At 38.8% G+C, this 20117-nt stretch overlaps 1 protein-coding gene across 2 annotated transcripts; it reads left to right on the top strand.

Annotated features, from left to right (window-relative positions):
- The first annotated feature begins 1636 nt into the window (after window positions 1–1636).
- On the top strand, window positions 1637–19777 carry LOC145779570 (uncharacterized). Of its 2 annotated transcripts, none has more exons than XM_082591189.1 (11): window positions 1637–1854; window positions 9130–9205; window positions 9426–9604; window positions 10257–10364; window positions 11071–11232; window positions 11569–11688; window positions 12558–12726; window positions 12857–13008; window positions 13240–13422; window positions 15806–15996; window positions 18378–19777. In XM_082591189.1, exons 1-11 carry the CDS (start codon window positions 1735–1737, stop codon window positions 18958–18960), a joined length of 2043 nt encoding a protein of 680 aa, XP_082447315.1. In that variant the 5' UTR covers window positions 1637–1734; the 3' UTR covers window positions 18961–19777. The 2 variants fall into 2 exon arrangements, with proteins under 2 accessions (XP_082447315.1, XP_082447316.1); XM_082591190.1 differs by lacking the exon at window positions 18378–19777 and adding an exon at window positions 16811–17019.
- Window positions 19778–20117: the final 340 nt, after the last annotated feature.

Here is a 20117-nt window from a genome sequence, read left to right as displayed (position 1 = left end):
CTACCACAAAACAACAACCTACCTTAATCTTTTCTAAATAAAACGGTTACCAAACGTTTCAGTCGGAAATATGGATGTCCTTTGGAGAAACTGAATAGCTTACTTCAAATGTATCTATTCAGGTGCTTTGCTTGTGTGGTACGGTGTGTGGATTATTTATTTTTGTTACGTTTTGATGTGACTTTTGCAGGCTACTTTATCAATATTCGTTGGAATAAAAATTTAAAATGTTTTGAAACTTTCAAAACAATTTCGTTTTCAACTCACGTAGGCTACAGTAAACTACCGCATGAAATATATTTTTATGGTGGCCAACCGAGTTAAAACAAGAATGAGAAAATCACAGTCCTTTCACTCCTTTGATCAGATCCGGCTCGTTTCACTTAAGCATCGCCCATCAAACATTCTCAACGTTATTGTTAGAAACAGAAGCGTAGACAGCTAAGATATTGTACAGTATCAGCAAAAGCGATTCTTAGCCACGGCCCATCGGGCTGCATGTGGCCCTCAACCATTCTTCCTTCGTCCCTCATTGATGAATCTAGCAAAAATATTTTTGTTCTAGAAGAACTGTCCAAAGATTGTTACATAACTTACGTGCTTGCAAAGAAATGCCTTATAATAACGTTTCACCGCATTACGGATGCAAAGCAATTAGCCTACTAATAACTGTGCTTATCAGAAGAGTTATGTCAGACTTAAATGGCTTTAATAACACTAAGGAAAGATCGTTGTTAAGTCACTGAAGATGTCTAATGTGATAGAAATCGTAAGATGAACAGTAAATTGGATTCTTGCAAATGCACTTAATCATCGTAAGTTTAAGCAATGTTTGCCAGATAGCCCATTGATGCTGAATGTGGAGACATGCTTATGTTCACTGCCATTCGGTGGTTAAGCTGTGCTATGCTTAAGCCAGAGCAACAAGTCAAAGGATAATTCATTAGACTATTGTTATTAGTGATATGACTGATAAATTTGAAGTCGCATTAACGGTATCAAATCTTTCCTGCCCTTGATGAAAATATTTGTAACACCTAGACCTAAGCCAATGGTAGGACCGCCACCGCCTCCCAGCGATTTTCAACTGGAGCTGCTAGATTCGCAGTCCAGAAGAGAAGCTGACACAAGCATTCAAGTGTGATCACCTAACTTTACTTTTGGAGTCGAATCCCAGAGAGAAAGTATCCTAACTTGATAACACACAGTCTAGAATGTCTTTGTTCAACGTAATTAACACGTGTGAAGCATTTTTCAGCAAAATGATTAGAATTAAATCTAAATATCACAACCGATTGACGAATCATCATTTTAATTAGCTTTTGAGTAGCCTGCCTAGTGCCTACTGTATCTTTTGATATTAGGCTACACCTCGTTTTGGGGAACGTATTAAAAGTTAAAGCCACCATCAAGTTTTATATTAAATTGCATTTATTTTGTAGCCCTGAACAAAATTTAGGTTTCGAAAAGGGCCCCCGTGGTAACAAAGATTGAAAACCACTGGGCCAGACTATGATTGAATAACGTGAGCCATATAATTGTTACGCGTTTGACGTCATCATGAAGTATTACATCATAATTAGTTTAAATGAAAAGGTAAAAAAATGTGAATAATTTAACCAAGATACATTAAAATATGATTACAGATGTAATAAGTTCGGAAGTACAAATGATCTGAGTTTCTACCGTTATTAGTCAAATCAAGTTAATAGTGAAGATCTCACCGTAAGCAATATGTCTACTCAAAATCTCAATTCAGTAAAAGACGAAAAGCTTGATTCAAGCAATGAAAATATTGGGATTTTAAGTGGATCTGCTATTGATGTTTCTGAGGAGGTTGCTTCATTGGACTTGGTAAGATTATACTGTAGCCTACAGTGCAAACAATAAAGCCTATACCGCCTGTAAGCTTATGCACCTAATGGATGGAACCAGGGGCTCTATCCACTTTTAGATTTCGGGGAGGGAGATGATTTTTGAACAGTGGGCTAAAATCGTCAGAGTCATTTCAACAACAACTTTCAACTCGTCTTAGTCATTCCAGCCACTCCAATGAGTGAGGGGGTGATCAACTCCCTCACCCCTCCTCCCCTTGGATAGAGCCCATGGATGGAACAATTCCCAGGCAACAAGATTTCAACGATCAGAAACTTCACTTTGTCGATCTCGGTGATCGGGCCTGCGTCAATTGTTCAAAGCCTCCACAAGTATGCGAAACTGCCAGGATTAAGCTCCAAAGAAGATTTTCCATTCCGAAGATAAAGATTCAATCAATCAGTAGTGGACCTACAAAAGTTAGAGGAGTAAGCTACCGGAGCTTCATCAAAGCAACAATCTTTAGAAAAAATGCACAATGTGAAAGTTTAGGTTTGAAATAACAAACAGTTTGATTGGGAAGATCTACGGAGTTGTCCAACAAATTTTGACAAATTTTATCTTGTTTAGTTGCTTTTGGTTTAGTGTTTTTATTGTCCACGACGTATACTTTGTATTTGATTAAACTCGATAAAATTAAACTTGATTTCTGTTTTGAATTGCATGATTTGATTTAAAATCTAAATATTTTTAATTATTTTCAAATATCTTTTTCACGATTACAGAAAGATTTCAATAATCCATTTGTTGTCGAAGGTTTGTATGGTGTTACGGCCAATCTCTGTACAAATCAAACGTCATATAAAACCGTTCAAGTCTACTGAATATTACGTCATGGAAGTTGCTAGAAAATGTGCCAAAATTGCACCAGCGTTCATAAGAATTGTGTCAAACCTGTCAGACCTGTTTGGGCCTGTTTAAACAGGAAATATTACATCAGCTTTAAACACCTGTTGGAATGACTTCATAATTGTCTTTCATTATTGCGTCACAGTACTGCATACGTGAATTTGAGATATTGCTATCTATTCTGGTCATTCGTAAAATGATTGTTTGAAAGTTGGCCGCACATTTAACTGTTGGCTTAGTGCTTGCTAGCTGGACAAAGGTTCCGTCTTTTATCCAAGTAATTTGTATTGTAGTGACAGTTTTTAGGTGTACGGCGTTGCACCAGTCATTTCGATAGCCTCGGGCTAATTTTACTGGAATACACTTTTGAATAGACGTTTCGAAAGTGTGTTTATTTTTGGGTCATTGCATGCAGACGAACGGATTTGGGAATCTTACGTTACAATTTTCCCACGAAGAGATTATGGTTTACCGCTGTGACCATAAAAAATAAAAGACGATTCTCTGTCTAGTGTTTGGCACAGAAGCACTTAGAAGCAAAAAATAAAAGACGAAGTTAGTTAGTTGGTAGGCCAAGAAGCACTTAGAAGCAAAGAAATAATAAAAGAAGATCTTATTGGTTGGTAGTCTAAAGAAGCAAAGAAAATTAAAGACATTTCTTCTCGGTAGGCAACTGAAGAACTTTAAGCTAAAAAGTAAAGACATTTCTTCTCCGTTTGGTACAGAAGAAAAATAACTTTGACATTTATTGGCAAGAAAGAAGATTAAAGGCAATCCATCTGTGCTTGAAGATTCAAGTGGAAGAATCCAAGCAAGTTTTGTGGACGTTTGGACTTCACATACTCGTACAGCTACGGTATCGTGCATTTAAATTCTTTTTTGTATTTTTTACGGTCTTTGCAGTTAAGTTTTTTATAACTACTGTAATTTTGTGTGTTTGTGTAACTTAATTTTTTAATTGTTAAATTTAGCCCTAACATTTAATATGTCTACACTCGGTGGTGACAGGGACTCGACCGCCGTCGACTCGACTGAGTTTAAGCCTGATGATGTTCTTTGCGGTCGGGCAGGCCATTCTGGGGAGGGACCCATTAACGATGAGGCTAAGTCAGTTCGAGAGGCCCGGCATCTTAGACGGGATATTTTGACTCAAATTGGGAAACTTTCTGTAGCCCTAGGTTCTTTGAGTGATAAGCAGGAACTGTTAATTTTTAGATCTAAGTTATCTACTTTAGAAGAGGAATTACGGCATTTCCATGCTCTCTTGAGTAAAATTTTTAACTCTGCAATCTTAGCAGAACTTCGTGATAGGGTAGATCCCGAATTTAACTCGTTAAAAAATAACTTCGAACAAAAAGAAAGTGAGTTCTCAGATAGGTTGGATGCTGACATACATCCTGAGGATAGCGCCTCAAATGTAAGCACTAGGATGTCTGAGAGCTCGTCACGGATAGTTGCACAAATTAACCTACAGTTAAGACGAGAGGAGCTCCAGATCCAAGCTGAGGCCGAAGCTAGAGCTGCTGAGGCCATCGCAAGAGCTGAGGCCATACGAGCTGAGGCCATACGAGCTGAGGCTGCCGCGAGAGCTGAGGCCGACGCGAGAGCTGAGGCCGCACGAGCAGAGGCTGCCGCGAGAGCTGAGGCCGAACGAGCAGAGGCTGCCGCGAGAGCTGCTGAGGCCGCCGCGAGAGCCGAAGCTAGAGCTGCTGAGTACGCACTCAAAGACGCTCAGTTGAGGGCCGAACAACGTAAAGAGGTAGTTTTAGCTGAATATCGTTCTGAGTTGGGCTCTCGGCGTAGCTCTAGGAAGGGCTCTTCTAGGCATTCCAGAAGTGAACATCAATCACAGTTTAATTTACCTAACCTTTTCCAGACGCCTGTTCAATCCGTAAGTGGACCTGTACAATCCACATGTTTTCCAGCTGTTTCAGGAGGTCTCGGGGCCACGGCTAAGGGTCTTCCGAAGGCTGTAGAGCCAAGGTCTGCAAATTACAACCGAACTCTTCCCCCAGAGCGTACAGGTCACGGGGCCGCCATTAGCAGTAATGCTTTGCCCCCTTCACAGTTTTCAGCGCCGCTAGTTTTTGATCGCCCAGCTACACGTAATTTGGGTGGTTGTGAGAGGCGTATCGCGTCTCCTGATTTTAACGTGTGTGAGGATCGTGATCGGGCTGTGCATGTGACTGAGCCCACTCAGCCCCTTAAGGGATATAGCTTGTCTTCTCCCGCTAAATCGAGTTCTCAACAGCAGGATTGCTTTTTTGAATACCAAAATAGTAGGACGTTCTTCGATAAGGCGGCCTTGATTGGTTACGATGGTAATAATATGCCATTTGTCTTCTTTAAAAATCGTGTTATGGCCTTGATGGCAGCTTCGCCCTTTAAGGGAACTCGTTTGACTTTGTTGCAAGCAGCTTGTGTTAGAACAGCTGCACAAACGATTGCTAATTTGGTTTCTGACACTCCTGGCTTGTCAGAGGAAGACAGGATAGAAATGTCGTTAGCTCGCTTGTCCCAACGTTTTGGAGTTCGTGGAGGTCTTTTCGCAGAACCAGAAATTAGAAAGTATCGCTATGGTAGCAAATTGACTTCTATCTCTTCCAGTGATTTGAAAGAGTTTAAAAATGAATTGTCGCAGTGTTTGCTTTACGCGAAAGCTTATGGTCAGCGTGATAAATTAGAAGGACGTTTTGTTTTGGATTTGGCTAAGCGACTCCCGTTTGACGCTAAGCAGCGTTATCTTGACTTTTTAGGTGATCAGTATGGTAGCACTGAGGAACCTACCTTTCAGAGTTTGTTTGATTTTGTAGTACGGGAGGAAACGCGCAAGTCGACTGATTTTAGCATCATGCTAATGGGCGATTCTGGTGAGTCGCAGCATTTTAAAAAGTTTGGCAAAGGAAAATTGCTTTCATGTCCGGTTAGGCAGACGTCGGTAAAACCCCATGATAATGTGATTTCAGGGAGTTCGCAGTACTCGACTGCTGTTGGCGCACCGCGCGGCGGTGTGGCCAGACGTAGTGACATACCGGCATGTTTTTGTTGTTCATCACGTGGTCAAGTTGAATATCATTTTTTGTCTAATTGTAAAGAATTTTTGCGCTTGACACCTAAAGATCGGAGAGATATCATTGTGAAAGCTGGCAAATGCTTGAATTGTTTGCGCCAGCATATGGTTAGAGACTGTAATCATGCAAACAACTGTCGTCAGTGTGGGCCTAACAACGATAGGAAACACTATTTTCTTCTGCATGATTTTTATGTGACGTCACGTGATTCTCTGGATTCGGTCGGTAAAGATGATGCTGGTGCCAGAGTTCCTGTGCGTAATGTTAAGATTGGAAATGTTAAAGCAGCCTTTAACCGCGTTACTGCTGCTCGTGTTTTGAATCCAATGACTGGCAAATCGAAGTTGGTGTATTGTCAGCATGATCCTGGTTCGCAGTTGACCTTTGTTTCGAGGGACTTGGTGTGCGAACTTGGTCTTAAACCGTATGATAAAGCGTCGTTTAAAATGGATACTCTGGCTGGTCAGAAACCTACTTGTGCTGACCTTGTTAAACTCAACATCCAGTCGTTAGAGACTGATGAACTGTTTTGTGATATAACTTCGGTGGTTAACCCAGCTTGGGCTGACGATGTTAAAACTTTACCCCATAAACAAGATTTAAGTGGTTTCCGTCATTTTCATGACGTGAATATGTTTCATTTGAATGATTGTAGTACTGTAGATGTACTGATTGGCAATGACAACGCTTATTTGATGTGGACAAAAGAAGAACGTGTTGGTGAAAATCGCAGTGAACCGCATGCTTTACTCACTCCTCTCGGTTGGTTGGCTTGTGGTGGTAAGTCACCCTTAGTTGAAAGCGTTGCTAAAGTGTGCAGAGTGCAGACGTCTTCAGAGTCGGATGTCATCTCTGGCTTTCAGCGTAAAATTCAGTCTCGTGATATGGAAATAGCAGACCTGAATAAAGTCATTCAGGATTTGACTTTGCAAAATGAAACCTGTGAATTGTCTCGCAATGATATTTTGGCTAGAGAACTTGTCGAACCGAATATTGAGTTGAAAGATGGTCGATTTGAGATACCTGTTCCGTTGAAGGAAGATATTGATCTACCTAACAATTTTGTGTTGGCGTCAGATAGAGCTGCTGCTTTAAGGAAGAAGGCTTTAAAACAACCTGAACTTCGTGATTTCCTTACTGACACCATGAAAGATCTTAAATCTAATGGCTATATTGAGCGTGCTGGTGAAGCAGGAAATGTCAAGGGATTTGAATGGTATTTACCATACTTTGTGACGTCACAATTAAAAAAGCGCATTGTTTACGATGGCAAGTCTGAATTTCGAGGAACTTGTGTTAATGATGTAATGTTTTCGGGTCCTGACTTGTTAAACTCTCTGGCAGATCTCTTGGCTAGATTGCGGCTTGGCAGATTTGGTTTCGTGGCCGATATGACCAAATACTTCTTTCACATTTTGGACTCTTCAATACGTAAGCCCAGTTTTATTGAACTGCTTACGTACACCAGTAGTGCCGTTCGGATCGTGAACGAACGCCCTTTGGTACCTTTGAGTGACGACCCTAGGGATTTTACTGTCATCACCCCTGCCTCACTTTTGACCCCATACTTAGACCCATACTGTGCTGTTGGGCAACCACATGATCGTGACCAATTAAGAAGGGATTATCGGTTCAATTTGTCACTTTCTCAGCAGTTTTGGAGTAGGTGGATCGATTTTTACTTGCCAGGTCTTCAGGGCCGGAAAAAATGGCTAAAAATGGCCGAGAATTTGGAGCCTGGTCAACTTGTAGTGGTAGGTTCTCTCCAAGACATTGGTAAACGTGGGAAGTATCAACTTGGGAGGGTGCATGAGGTAGTTCCACAAATTAGGAAAGGGAAGCCTGTGGTTCGTAGAGCCAAAGTTGCCGTCTGCAACTATGATGAGAGTACGGGGAAAGTGAAAGTAGACTACGTGTTGAGGGATATTTCGTGCCTCGCCCCCGTAAAGAACACCTAAGTGTTAGGGTTTGAGCCTGGTTTTGTCTGCGGTGGCCGACCCTTGTCTGAGCCCGGAACAGTCGGTTATTATCGCAACTATTGTATATAGCGTCATTTAGCGTGTACCTATGGTACCAATTTCATGTATCATCGTGTTTATTCTTATTGCTGTTCATTCTTTGCAAGCCCTTTGTATTTACGTATTAACTTAAACGTGAGTGATTCAAACAATTTGTGTATCATGTGTTTTTATTCATTGGCTCACGATTGTCCTTCAATTCTTTTTTAGTTATGCCATGTTAGACTGTCATAACTAGGGGCCGCTATGTTACGGCCAATCTCTGTACAAATCAAACGTCATATAAAACCGTTCAAGTCTACTGAATATTACGTCATGGAAGTTGCTAGAAAATGTGCCAAAATTGCACCAGCGTTCATAAGAATTGTGTCAAACCTGTCAGACCTGTTTGGGCCTGTTTAAACAGGAAATATTACATCAGCTTTAAACACCTGTTGGAATGACTTCATAATTGTCTTTCATTATTGCGTCACAGTACTGCATACGTGAATTTGAGATATTGCTATCTATTCTGGTCATTCGTAAAATGATTGTTTGAAAGTTGGCCGCACATTTAACTGTTGGCTTAGTGCTTGCTAGCTGGACAAAGGTTCCGTCTTTTATCCAAGTAATTTGTATTGTAGTGACAGTTTTTAGGTGTACGGCGTTGCACCAGTCATTTCGATAGCCTCGGGCTAATTTTACTGGAATACACTTTTGAATAGACGTTTCGAAAGTGTGTTTATTTTTGGGTCATTGCATGCAGACGAACGGATTTGGGAATCTTACGTTACAATTTTCCCACGAAGAGATTATGGTTTACCGCTGTGACCAATGGTGCTATGTCTTTTTCATGTGACGTTCTGTAGCTTATATCCGTCAGAGATGTCTCTACCTTTCCCTTTAGATTTAGAATGTAACGCACATTTCACCTCATACCTCTATTAATACCGGAGTAGATTGATGTAATTACTTGAGGGAACAATGCGCTTAGACACATTTCGGAATATCGCATTTTAGCTGCTTAGGCTAGTGTTTACGGCACATAAAAAAGTAGGCATACCTTAAATTCATTGCTGAGAACATGTGTGCCTAATGCCTCCAGTTAGATTAATGAAAGCAAGTAAAGTGAGCGAAGAAATTTAGAAAACTGAAAAAGTTACAACTTTTTTCGAGAGGAGCACACGACCAAGGTTCAAGTGCTACATGGATTCGCTACTGGGAGTATTGCAAAGTAGTCTATGCCTGCTAAATTGCTTTTGCTCATTTTTAACGACAAGTGGTTTTTTATGTCTGTGTATTCTTGTTTTCAATACAAAAACTGATTTTCTGTGTAGGCTTCGCATGAAGAGGACAGGCAAACGCTTTCGGCCAATGAAGAAGACGGTTACGACACAGATTTAGAAGCAGATGGTAAGAGTGGTTAAGGTAACAATGTTTTTAAAAAACATTTCACAAAACCATACAATTAGGTGCAAGTAAAATTTATAACAATATCTTTTTTAAGACTGGTAATCTGGCAGTCCTTAATAAAACCTGGTGATGAAATAGTTTTCTCTTACTATGGGCTAACATCGTTAAGAGAGCTTTCTTAAATTCAGGTGTAAATTAATAAAACATTTAATTTTTTCAGAACCTGGTATGAAACACTATAGAAGTATAACAGCAGAAGATATATATGTGAAATCGTGTGAGCATCATGGTGTTGTTCCAGCATCTTACTTCATAGCTCACATGTTTGATGAAGTCATGAATATGAGCCATCACGGACTTGGTCCAAACGGCACAAAAGCGATAGCAGCTCCTCTAGTGGTAAGATGGTCATATTTTTTTACAATTTTACAACCGTTTTGTTTTTGAAGTCTGAAAATTCGTAAATGCATTTTTTTTAGTTGCGTCCATAACAGTCATAGCAACAGCTTAGGTTAAAACAATATATTTAAATAATCTAAAGATTCGGCTAAGCATCTTTCTTGCAGTAGGCCTATATTAATCTTTAATCTCTTTGAGTGCGGTGCTTTTAGCCATTTGTTTAGTGAGATACTTTACAAAAACCATACTGTTTTTACCACTTGCATCTAGTTTATTAGATTTTTTATTAAGAAACACAACAAAATCATGAGCTATACAAATTCAACTTTTTATCTTCAAAGAAATGCAAAGTTTTTTCCAAATTGGTGAGGACACACTTTTAATCCCTTAGGAAAAGATTGAGTCTTTCGCTGCCGGCTATTGGTGTTTTTTATTGCTTTTTACATTGCTTGGTTGGAGCGAAGTGTCATGCTCCCAGTATTTTTCCTAGATTTACGACAAGCTGTGACTCTAACAATTTTTATTACCCTATAGGCCTATACGGCAAAAGATTTCAAATATTTCCAATTTAGGCTATTTCCTAACTTCATATTTTTTCAAACTTGAATTTAGGGAATTTTACTTCATAGATCAACAGTCCCTTACTTCATAGGTCAATACATCGATTGTGGACCTTAACTTAGAAGATAATTGGATAACTGCTGAAGGGATGAAGGACATCGCTCTCATGCTCATGGAAAACTGCTACATATCATCACTGGTAAACACAAACATGAGTAATCACAAATTTGTGTTGCGTTGATCTTCAAATGGCGGTGGGATGGCACAGCGGGTAAGGCGCTCGCTTTCCAATCATGCAATCCTGGTACGACTCCCGGCTTATGCTGGTTGTTGACAAACACCGCTCACCTCTACACAGGGTGTAATAAATTGGGTGGGCGTAGTTGCTGAAGTAAAGGCGGCCGAGAAAAAGGAACTGGCCACCCTACTCTCGTTTGTGCCGAAAGCTTAGTGTAATGAAAACCTTATCTTCTCATCCCCCAATGCTTAGATTCAAGTATGGGACTCACCTTTACTTTTACCTGATCTTCAAAACAAAAGAACGATTTTGTGTGTAAAGCTTTTTGGGCAATTTTTTTTCTGGAAATGTACACAAGCGTTACGCCTACTGTTATGGTTTAATAACCTAGATCAGCACTTTTTGTTAATTTTTTTTCAATTACTTGTGTTTGTTTTCGAATTATGCAGGCAGTAACATTGACATTGGAGTCAAGGGGGTACTTTTGAACTTGGGCTAGGAATGAGTTTAGGGGCCCATAACATTTCCAAGTGGCCCGATAACTTAAAGAAACTACCGCGTATTCTTTGGAGATCATGCGTTTTTCTTATAATTGTGTTGATTGGGATTCCAATTCAGTTCCATATTGCAAACTAATAACCTGCAAAAAAGAAGAATTTTGTTTCAGAATATTGCTGGAAATAAACTGGCCACAGACGGAGCTCGTTTTGTTTGTGAAATGATCCAAGAAAATACGAACTTGCGTGACTTGGATATATCCAGAAATGACTTTAAAGATTCCGATGCTCAATACTTTGCAGAGGCTTTAAGACAAAACTTTCGTTTAAAGGTATTGTTTTCAAATTTTATTGCAGTTTTTTTATTGTATGCTACATTAGAATTCGCCTATAGTAGCACCTGAATAATAAAAGACCTTCAAAAAACTGTCACTGTAGCGAAATGTCACTACAGCCGAAGACACTATAGATAGCCCAATTCTATCTGTAGTTTAAAAATGGGACTTGGTAATAGATGGTATAGCCTACTGTAGCAAAATGTCACTATTGCTGAATTTTACCGTCTGTATATTATTGTAGTAGTTTCAAACGTAGGCTATAGTTAGGGAAACTTTCATTGATGTCTAAAATTCGACTGACTGACTATCAGGTAACGCTGTTATTTTCAGTACTTAAATTTAAGCGGAAACTTATTTTGCGAAATTGGCGGCGAGTGGTTGGGGCAAGCTATAGTGAACAACGAAGCCGTCGAACATTTGAATCTAAGCTGGAATCATTTACGCAGAAGGGTAAGATTTTATTATATGAACCTGTGCTCAATTTCTGCATAACTTTTGCCAAAATTGATTAGTTTTCGTGAGGTGTGGTTTAACTGAAATTGTTCTACCGGATGCACACATTTTTTAAACAATATGCTGTTAAGCAAATAGACGGATTTCTCACTGACTAGCAATTCAAAGTCTAAGCACTTGCCAGTACAGCGAGCATGCCTTGCGATAATCATATCGATCTGGCGTCTACGCTGGCTAGAGGTCTTCTGATCAAGATGCTCGGCAGTCGATTGTGGCAAGAATATAACAATAAACAGGTTTTAGGCCTTCAAGTTGGTCTTAATTCATGTTGCAAATGGTTTAACTCTTGATTTATCGTTGGATATCTACCGCTGTCGAGTGTCGATCTTTGCTGTAATAAAACGTTTTGAACCAATAGCAACACTATAAGACCTAAGTTCAAAAACTACTTTGAGTCACATTTTGTGAAAATTGAGTTATCTTAAAAAGTATGTTGTATAATATGGTCAATGCATGTCTCCACGCACAATTTGTTGCAAAACAACTTAATTTTACTACAACACACTCTGCTGGTGTTTAAATACAAATGAAAGATTTAACAACTTTCAAAAATTTTAACTTGCTTTTTCTCAAAAGTTGTATTTTGTGAGAAGCTAAGTACCGTACCGGTAGTTCTTTAATTCAAGTCTACGGTCGTGTAAATGCGTTAACTGCTTAATTGCGTAGGCCCAAAGTAAGTTCGAAACCGTAAAGATCTCTTGTATGATCTGTCTGAAAGTCTTGTGTAGAGCACAATTTCACAACTTTTGCAACAAAAAACTCTTCAAGACGTAGTAATTAAAACGTGGCCCGCATTTGTCTTGCAGGGAGCACTTGCCATTTGTGCAGGAATGAAATCTAATATTACCATCAAGTATCTCGACCTTTCTTGGAATGGTTTTGCAGACGATGGAGCGATGGCTATGGGAGTAGCACTGAAGACGAACAACTCGTTGACATGGCTTGATCTAAGCAACAACAGAATTTCTGATAAAGGTTATATCAAAATTTATTCTTAAAATAATAATAGTTATGTCAACACTGTTCGTTTCAGAACAAACTTTTTCCACAGTGAAACATTACAAGCATATTTAGCAGCTTGCACGATTTTCTTTCCAATTTGTAGGAGCTGCTATGTTGGCCAAAGGACTTGAAATTAACGATTCACTGAAAACATTGAAGATTGGCAACAATCCTATGGGAAGTCAAGGAGGCGTGGCTTTATTAAAAGCAATAATGAAAAATGAAAATTCAGCAATGGAAGAATTGGATATTAAGGTTCTATGTTGGCGAAATACTTATCGCCTTTTCTAAAACAATAGTTTTGTTGTGATTCATAACAACACCAGCCTAGGAGCTGTTCAACAGTCATCATGTCCTCCGAGAAAAAGAATGTTTCAGAATCAGTTTAGAATTATATAGGCTGCTGTTTAATGTGCTATATACTACTTTTAAATCATACAAGACGTAAAATACATTTATATAAACAATCCAGCCTACATTGTTCAGGGGGTTCAAGTCAATGAAGAATTTCTAAAGCTGGCTCAAGAATTAAAAGAAAAAATTGCTGCACTTGGAGGAAGTAAAACTAATTTTTTCTTAACAATGAATCCCGTCGATGTGACGACTCAGGCCAGACCTAAGTCTTCTGCTATGACAAATTCCACGGATGACCCAATGCAAATTCTTCAGGTAGCCGTATACAGTAACCCACTGCTAATTAACGGTGTACAGTACCGTCAGTACGTAAATAGAGGCTTGAACCTTTGGCGCAGGCTAAGTCACCAAGATTGACAAAGTGCAGTTGCTGCTTGTTGAAATGTTGTCTGTGAATTATTCCATCCACTAGGTGCCGTTAAATGAAAAGCAATCTTTAAAATGCGTTGCCCAAACGCATACCCCTAGAGCTGAACCCGAGCTGTAACTGCAGTTTAATGTTGATGTTTTTTCGTGCACTAACTCAAGCGCTTAGCGAACTGAGCTAGCAAGGCGGACAAGTCATCGTACAGTAACAAGCTGTTTTCCAAATTACTACGAGCAAAAACTGCAATGTAAAATATTTACTCTGACGTCTTCTCTGCTGAGCGTTAACAACTTTATGCAAAATATATTTGTAGTGATTTTGATTGTTGCAAAAAGCAAATGCTACGAGACAGTGGACATGGCTTGGTAACTATTATTAACCATTGGTGCATTGCTTGGGGATATTTCCGTGTGATAGCTTTTAATGCAACGCGGTATTGTACCTTCTGTTGGGCGATTCACTACCTCATAGTCAGAAGGTTTGTGGATAGGCAACCACCGTAACAATACTGCATATAGAACAGGCCCGTAATTATACATTTTAGCTTGGGGGGGCTCACAAGCTGTTGCGAAGTAAAAGGCTATGCACATAACATTTGTAGTTGCAATGAGTCTAATTTGCGGTTTTTCGGGCAAAGGCACGGCACAGTAGCGTAGCCAGGAATTTTGAAAGGGGGGTTTTGACAACCCAGCGGCGGGGGGTCTGGGGGGCCTCCCCCAGAAAATTTTGAAAAATCATTTTGAATTTGGTGCATTCTTAGAGCATTTTCAACAAAAATGTGGGTATGAATACGGTATTCCTGTAAAATGGTGCTGTCCGGTGGCATAGCAAATGGATAAGATCATGTTTTCTTCGGCATTTTTCGGAAATAAAGCTAAGTCTCTATGTTTTCTTGTTGTTAATTCCTGGCTGAGATGTTTGAATGTTTGGTATTGGCAAAACTCGCTCTTTTAATGCAGTTTTGTATAAAATTAGGCAATTTTTTTTTGACTGAAAGCATCATTCTCAATATCGTGACGTCACACGTGTGCCAAAGGGGGGGGGGTTGTAACCCCCAACCCCCCCCCCCCCTTTGGCTACGCCACTGGCACAGCATATGTTATAAAGTCACAAGGTGCTAGATACCAGTAATTTCGAATGATTGGGATAATTCCAGCCAAAACATGGGTAATTCCAGCCAAAATGAGTGCAGAATAGAATAGATGCAATATTTTTAACACACAACTTTGTCAGGAATGACCCTCGTGACTTTGTCTGGTACAGGTCTCCACCAAACAAATTAACTATAGAAAGTCTTGGGCCTGGGATTAGCCTACTTATTTGGATAACCAAATGTAGCTTGCCTGGCAGAGTTTGCATTGATGAAGTCCCTTGATATATCGTTTACATTCAAGCTAGAAACTTCCTCTTTGTGTACATGCAACAGCAATAAATTGTACAATCTGTCATGAGACATAGATGTTCTAAAACAAGTTTTTAAACGCTTCATTGCTGAAAATGAACGCTCGCTGCAAGCATTAGTTGATGGTGCTAACAGAATCATTTTCACCAGTTTTTTGACTTCCCCCAACAGATTTGAAGAGCTTGAAGTTTGGCTAGTTTTTAGAAATGCCAATATGCCCGACAGTTTAGTATGCTCAATATCTCTTCCATTCTGCTCTTTAAACAAAGTGTGGAGCACCTTCAGTTGAGCCTCTAAGTCTAAATCATGTTTGTTTAACTCATCATAATAATCGTCACATCTTTTATTCCACCAATTTCCATGTTTTTGACAGCACTCAATAAAAGTTCTTGGCAGTTGGCTAAATTGGCCAAGTCTTTTTGCATGTACCTGCCCTTTAGTCCATTTACCATCTTGTCATAGGCCTCAAAATATAGTCTTTTAAAAAGCCTCAAAATATAGCCTATATAGGCCTCAAAATATAGTCTACAATATGTATCTCTTACTTTGAGCTTGGGGGGGCATTGCCCCCCCAAGCCCCCCCCGGCAATTACGGGCCTGATATAGAATGAATCCTTTTTATAGTCACTTTTCAATAGCTATTGAATGTGAAAATTGAAGATTTTCGAAAACTAATGACGCAAAGAGTTGAAATTAAACGCAAACAACCAAGCAGGAATTGTCAAGATGAGGATAAAATTGACACTTTTTGTTCATGACAGTTGTGACACACATTGTAGGCTACGCAAAAAAAAAACACCTGCCTTTCAGGGATATAGTTCATTTCCATTAGTTTCCTTTAATAACAAAACCTACATTTTGTTTTGAAGAAATTTCTTGAAGACAAAAGATTGCGACTCGTTGACTTATTCCGCAACTTTGATAAGGACCTCAGCTGGAAAATTTCTCCTGCAGAGTTTAGAAAAGGTATTTTGGATAGTGGAATTTCTCTCACAACAGCCCAATTAACCGGACTGATGAAGAACTTAGACATCGACATTGATGGGCAAGTAAATTACAGGTAAATGTTATGTTTGTAAGCGTTTATTATTTTTTATCAATGCTCGTTAACGGTTCCGAAAACCTCTTCAGGCCTGATATTTATGGGATTTTTTTAACAAAAGCAATCAGAAAGCATAATTATTAATACACTTTTGTGTGGACCACTTCTCTTCATAGGCGTCAACTTTCTACAAAAACTAGTCAATATTTTCTTTCATTGCTAGTTTGCTACACCCAGATTGTAGGTTCTACATATATGTTTTTAAGTTAAGATTATGCTTGTAACAGAGTCTAAACGGCCATGTAAGATTAACACATGAGATAGGAAAACAATTCAATTTTTGAGTGAGGCTGATTGGACTGGTGCATTAATATAGCCTACTAAATTAAGTCTACACTAAAGCGTAGCCTAGAATCACAATATTGATGCGTTTGCTGAATGATGTGTAGACTACATACCACCGTTGAGGGTCAAAAACTATTAAATCAAGAACACCACAAGCCTACAAGCTAAAAGCCAGTTCACATTTTAAGAGCAAAATGTTGAATATTACATAATTGTTATTTGAGCCTGATCACTGATGAGATCCATTATGGTCTGAAATCGTGTGCGTGTGTCGTAGTGGCAGATAGTGGTAGGTTCTATACAGTACGTCCTACAAAGCTTAACCTGAAACTACATAGGTTATAATCTCACATCTTATTACTGTACTCTATAGTAGGTTATTATTTACGTCCGTTAAACCGACCTTTTCTTTCAAAAATCCGGTAATATGCATATTGTATGTTCTCTTAGCAAAATAAGATGACTTTACATTTAATACATTTTGCAGAACGCTAGCTGGTGAAGATACCTAGCAAGTATTGACAGGAAAGAAAAGTGGAAAAACTGCTTCATTTTCAGCTTTGAGAAAAGACACGTCATAAGACTTTATGAAAATAGAATTGAACAAAGCAGTCAGCAGAGCTAAAAGTTATAAAGTTTTTCTGTCACATGTGAAACAGTCAAATTTTTGATGAATAAATCGGAAACAACAGTTGACTTCGACAAGAAAAGTTAGAAAACAAGTGGTAGCTTATAGTTGAGAAAAATAATAGATCTAGAAAAATAACTGTGGAGGGCACCAGACTTGTAACAAAGCAAAACTTTTAAAAAATTAGACAATAGGCCTATAGCCTAAATGTGTGACGTCCAAATAGAAAAATAATGTGCTACAATGGGGGTTGGAGGGCTTTCTTCCAAGAAAAGTTGGTCTTTTTGCGTACTTTGTAAACAATAGGCCTACTTTTTTCGTTTGGGACGCACATTTTATAGTTAATGAAATTCCAGAAGACCAAAACGATATTTTGTAGAAGGAGTTACATTAAGGCTTGGTTTATCCCTTTGGTAACTTTTCTGACACCTCTCATTCGACGCTCTCAAACAGAAGAATTGAAGTTGCTTCAAATCACTTTTTCATAATTGCAGAAGGACTTCAATAACTTTATTGGTAATAGTGTTGCACGCCATTCAGTGAAATTTCAAAAACCCGTTTGAGACCTCCCCGTTTTTTTTGTGTTTTTTTTTTCTACAGTAGCCTAAACAAGGCACATTTCATCTCATATCTCTATTAACACTGGCGGGCTTAATTGATAGCTAATTGACTGTGTTTGCTTTGTAACATTATGTTGTAGGCCTATTTCTAGTTTTTGATAGGCGCATTAAAACATTTTTATTCCTTCATCCACTGCTGAAAACACGTGTGTCGTATGATTTAGTCAATAAAATGTAACTGATCGAGCAAAGCAAATTTCGCAAAATAAAAAAATTTAGCACGATTTCTCTCCCTTTATTTTTGTTTTGTTTTTTTGGCGGGGGCACGTGGCCAAGTCCCCCGCCCTGGATTCTTCACTAGTATAGAAAATCGACGGCTTCATTAGTTGCAACAACAAAAGTTTAGTTTAGTGATCCAGTGGTCATCATTGCAAATGTGACAATGACGTTCAAATAGATAAAACCACTTTGACCCAGCTGAAGCTTTAGGCTACCACAACATTGTGCAACCAAAGATGCTGCATAGCCTACATATAACTACGAAAAAAAGTTATTGAAAATAGAAAGGAATTCAAAATACTGTATTTACGCTTCGCTCATTAAATAAATCCATTTAGTTTTGCTTGACCATGTTTTGACCATTGTTTAAATTTTCACAGCTGTGCGTCATGTCATGCTCATGAATTGTCATGAATTAAATTAATTTTTAGATTACTTAATGTATTAAATAAGAAGGACTGTACTGTATAATTGTGTCAACTTCATAGTTTTGATGAGAAACCAGCATCCATTGAATTACAATTAGGACTACTATATGTTTATGTTTTTTGTTTTTTTAAATGTGACACAAAAAAATCGTTTTTCAGTGAATTTCTTACTGGAAAAAAGGAAGCGATTTTGAGACGCCGTGAAATGTTAAGAAAAGAAGCAAAAATGAAAGCAAAAATAAAGGAAAAAAAGAAAGAAGAAACAGAAAAATTTGTGTCCGCTTGGCAAGATGCTGTTCGCACCACTGTAACACCTCAGTCAAGTCTTGGTCCGACTCCAAACCATACTCCACTGCGAAGCCGCAGCCTTGTGGTGCCCTCAAAGCAACGCGATACTAAAATGAAAAAGGACATAATTAGTCAAGCTGCAGCTAAGCTGCAAAGGGAGAGAGCAATGCCATTGATGAGTAAAAGCTTTGCTGTTCAACCCAACCGTCTCGGGAGTGAAATGAAATCTAGATTTTATAGTTTACACACTAGCTTTCAAGACAACGAACAAATTTCAGAAACCAGTAGTGATGTTGTTGAATTTTCGATTGAAGTTCCTCGGGCAACGCTGCCAAGAGAATCTTCAGACGAATGCAACTTTTCTTATGCATCTGCAGAATTTGAGCGACAACTTCGCACTTCTGGAACCCCAAACTCACGAAAAACACCTTTTAGCCCGGGTCATAAAAAGTGATGCTCTTTATAGTTCGATATACGACCTTTTGTAAGTTTTGTTACTAGCGCTGTTTAGCACTTTTTGGAACTATTCTAACTTTCTGCTGCACTAAAGATTTTTTGTTTCATTGCTTTTTTTATGATTTCACTGCTGTAGATAGAACTAAAATGATTCTAAAAAAAATAGAGAGGACCAATTTTTCTGACTTCTGACGGAGCAAAACTTCTAATAGACAATAAAGTAAAAGGTGAAATTTGAACAGGGAAAATATTAGTATGTCGGCAGCCGTGGCCGAGTGGTTAGCGCGTTGGGCTCGCAGTCGAGAGTCTGCATGTTCGACTCCAGCCACCCGCACTTGCTGTTGTTTCTCTGGGCAAGAAACTTAACGACAATTGCCTCTACCTAGTGATCGATTTCGAGTAATGGGTAGTACCAAATTTAAGTCATAAGTAAAGTAGACAACCGGAAAACAGACATTGCCGTCGGCTGCAGCGTGGGTCAGGTGTATGTCGGAAGGCATACACCGATGCATAGCGCTCAAGTCCGCTTTCCCGCAATGCAGGATAAAGATAAACAAACAAACAAACAAACAAAATGTGAACTCTCCTCCAAAAATGTCGTCAAATTTATCATTGCTTGATCGTTTTGTACGCAATGTGTGACCTTATTATGTTTTTTGTGTAAACGTACACTGTATATGACTGTGATTATGATAATCAATTCAAAGCTAGATTGCTGTTGCATTTGAAAGTAAAAGTTTTGGTTAAACATTGAAGTTAAGTTTAAAACCATTTTTGATACCGCCGGTAAATTTCCAGAACGTTTTTGACAAAATAAACTATTTTTCACAAGGATGGTTAAAATCTATTATACAAACAAGATCCTTAAAAGAAAATGGGTAGTTTACACCTTTATACAAATATTTTTGCAAAATTTAATCGGCAACACTTTACAAGCGACTGCAAAAATGCCTCTCCCCATATACAGTAACTTTCCTCGGGCCTCCAAGCCTAAATCCATCACTACCCTACAGTGCTTTTTCATCAAACAATCACTTTTCATTCTATGACTGATTTCAGCAACATATAGTAGCTTACTGTCAAAAGGGCCGTTTTTAAAGTATAACGTGTGCCTGGTACCAATAAAAAAAAAGCTGGCCTCAAAACTTACAATTG

This window comes from Aplidium turbinatum, chromosome 11, assembly GCF_918807975.1.
Source record: "Aplidium turbinatum chromosome 11, kaAplTurb1.1, whole genome shotgun sequence".
NCBI classification, from domain to species: Eukaryota; Metazoa; Chordata; class Ascidiacea; order Aplousobranchia; family Polyclinidae; genus Aplidium; species Aplidium turbinatum.
Note: the sequence above shows the minus strand (reverse complement) of the source record. Positions and strands in the feature narration are given on the sequence as shown.